Source organism: Egretta garzetta, unplaced genomic scaffold (genome assembly GCF_000687185.1).
Source record: "Egretta garzetta isolate BGI_Z169 unplaced genomic scaffold, ASM68718v1 scaffold424, whole genome shotgun sequence".
Classification (NCBI taxonomy): domain Eukaryota; kingdom Metazoa; phylum Chordata; class Aves; order Pelecaniformes; family Ardeidae; genus Egretta; species Egretta garzetta.
The window spans coordinates 1,626,672-1,628,784 of NW_009259489.1; the positions used below are offsets into that span (position 1 = coordinate 1,626,672).

Genomic DNA, 2,113 nt, shown 5'->3' on the forward strand with positions numbered 1-2,113 from the left:
CGAGAGGGACGGGAGGCCCTTAGCGGGCACGGGCAGCCGGGAGGGAGCGAAATGCGAGGTGAACAATCGAAAAACCGCGTTCAATTATGTTCTAGGGTTAATAGTTAAATTGCGGCTACAAAATGTTTTTATGTTTCATGGTTTACCGGTGTTGTAAAGAATCTCCATCAGGTCTGATCGCCTCAGCTCATAGCTACGCTGCATATGCTTTTAAAATGTGAACGTTTCCAGCTGAAAACTAGTGCATGACAGATTAAAACGCGGGGAAAACCTGGGGGAGATTTTGAAAATGCACACATGACAACTCTAGAAATACATTAAGCACGAGCGTTTGGCAACTTTGGACTCCTTTTAAAATGCAACTAGCCCCTGAAAATTATTAATACAACAGTGAGAATCTAATGGAGGTTGGAATCTAAAAATCTACCTTGATGATGTCTGCTGCTACAGTAATGTAGACATACTGTAAATGTATTTTAAAATATATAGCCCATTTAATTCCCCAGCTATAAATGGGTTTGAGAGAGAGAGAGAGAGAAGGGGAGACAATATCACTTTTGTTTTTCTTCTTCTTTTTTTTTTTTCCCCCCCCTCTCCCCAGGAGCCAAAGCTTTATGAAGATCTCATTGGAATCCAGCGGATGATTAATGTGAAGATTTGGTAGGAAATCTGGAGAGCTGTATTAAAGCTCAGATCTCAGGTTCATTTCGATCAGCCAGCCGTGAACTCTGGGCCGAATTCATTACACTTTAATAGTGCTGGGAGAGGAAGAAAATGCAATTTCTCATTCCATTAGAAAACTAGAAAATACTCTCAGCTTGTCCCCTATTAAGATGTGGCAGGTGACGGGACCATTGTGGGGGACACGGTCAATGGAATTACAGCACATTATTTTTGTTCGTATAAAATATTGAAAGGCAAGCCTGACTGTGCAGAAGTTATTTCACTGATTTGGTTTTTATGTAAATAAAATATTGAAAGTTAATTAATCCGTGCTAGAGACTAATGATTATGCTTATTATATTGCATTTGATCGCGTAATTTGCATGATTCTCGCATTGCTGCTTAATAAGCCATTCCAGGTTATAAATAATTCTGAAATTGGTTTCTAATAATGGCATGCTATAAAAAGAATGGTTTTATTACACCAGCCTGAAAAGCAGAGCAATATCAGACGTGGAATTGGACTCCCGTTTAAGCACCAGCCGCTTTAATAATTATTTAAATGTATCATATACATTAAATGTAGATCTAAAATGAGGAAAGAGGTGATTTATCCTGGCATCTAAAACCCTTAAAAACATATACAGCCGCTATAAATTAACTATTTGGAGTATTCCTTAATCAGCGTGGAGCCCACATACTGCAAGGAATGTGTAGGCAATCTGTTAACTATAAAGAAAACTGTAAAGTACTCGTATAAGAACATAAACCAATTACTATTTAATTTAAATTTGGTCAAGGAGCAGCGATACATCGGATTGTGAAGTAAATACATTTTACATAAATTATTTTGCCTTAGATTACATAATGTTAATCATTTTGAAGTGTTAATTAGGAAGGTTATGTTGATCTGATTACTTTTTAAACTACAGAACATTATTGTAAAAAATATTTAAATTGCCACTCTATTAAACTGTTTTATCAGCAGTCTCGAGCTATTAGCATCGGTTTAAGATTATGCCGAGGCCGTTAAAACACTTTGTCTTTCTTCCTGCGAATTTCTTTGATGTGCTGTTAGAAAATAACTATTTCCATTTTATATTTTATATTTTACTTCATTTACCACACTCCTAATATTGAAATTGGTATCATTAACCTTTGGGAAACCCAATAAAGTTTAATAGACCTCGTTTTCTTTTTTCATAGAGTCAGTTGTCCAATTATATTTTATTTGTGAATCTAATTTCTTTCTTAATTTAAACTAATTATAGCCCTGTGTAGGCTGAGCCAAATTGTTTTACTTTTCGAAAGCGGACGTGCGTTTTCTGTCACGTCCGAGGACGGGGTCGGTGTCCCCTCGCGAAAACCTGCGTTTAGGCATTTCTTTGGACGCGCCTTTCTGCAGCGGAGGAGCTTCGGCCGGCCGGGGGGACTTGGGGCACCCTCTGCG

At 37.7% G+C, this 2,113-nt stretch overlaps 1 protein-coding gene across 1 annotated transcript in view; it reads right to left on the reverse strand.

Annotated features, from left to right (window-relative positions):
• Positions 1-1,324: 1,324 nt before the first annotated feature.
• The window catches only part of LOC104124894 (orthopedia homeobox), a 1,996-nt gene continuing 1,207 nt past the window's right edge, over positions 1,325-2,113 (reverse strand). The window contains exon 2 of the mRNA XM_035892796.1: positions 1,325-1,363. Coding sequence (XP_035748689.1) covers positions 1,325-1,363 — 39 coding nt within the window. The remainder of the gene's footprint in view (positions 1,364-2,113) is intronic.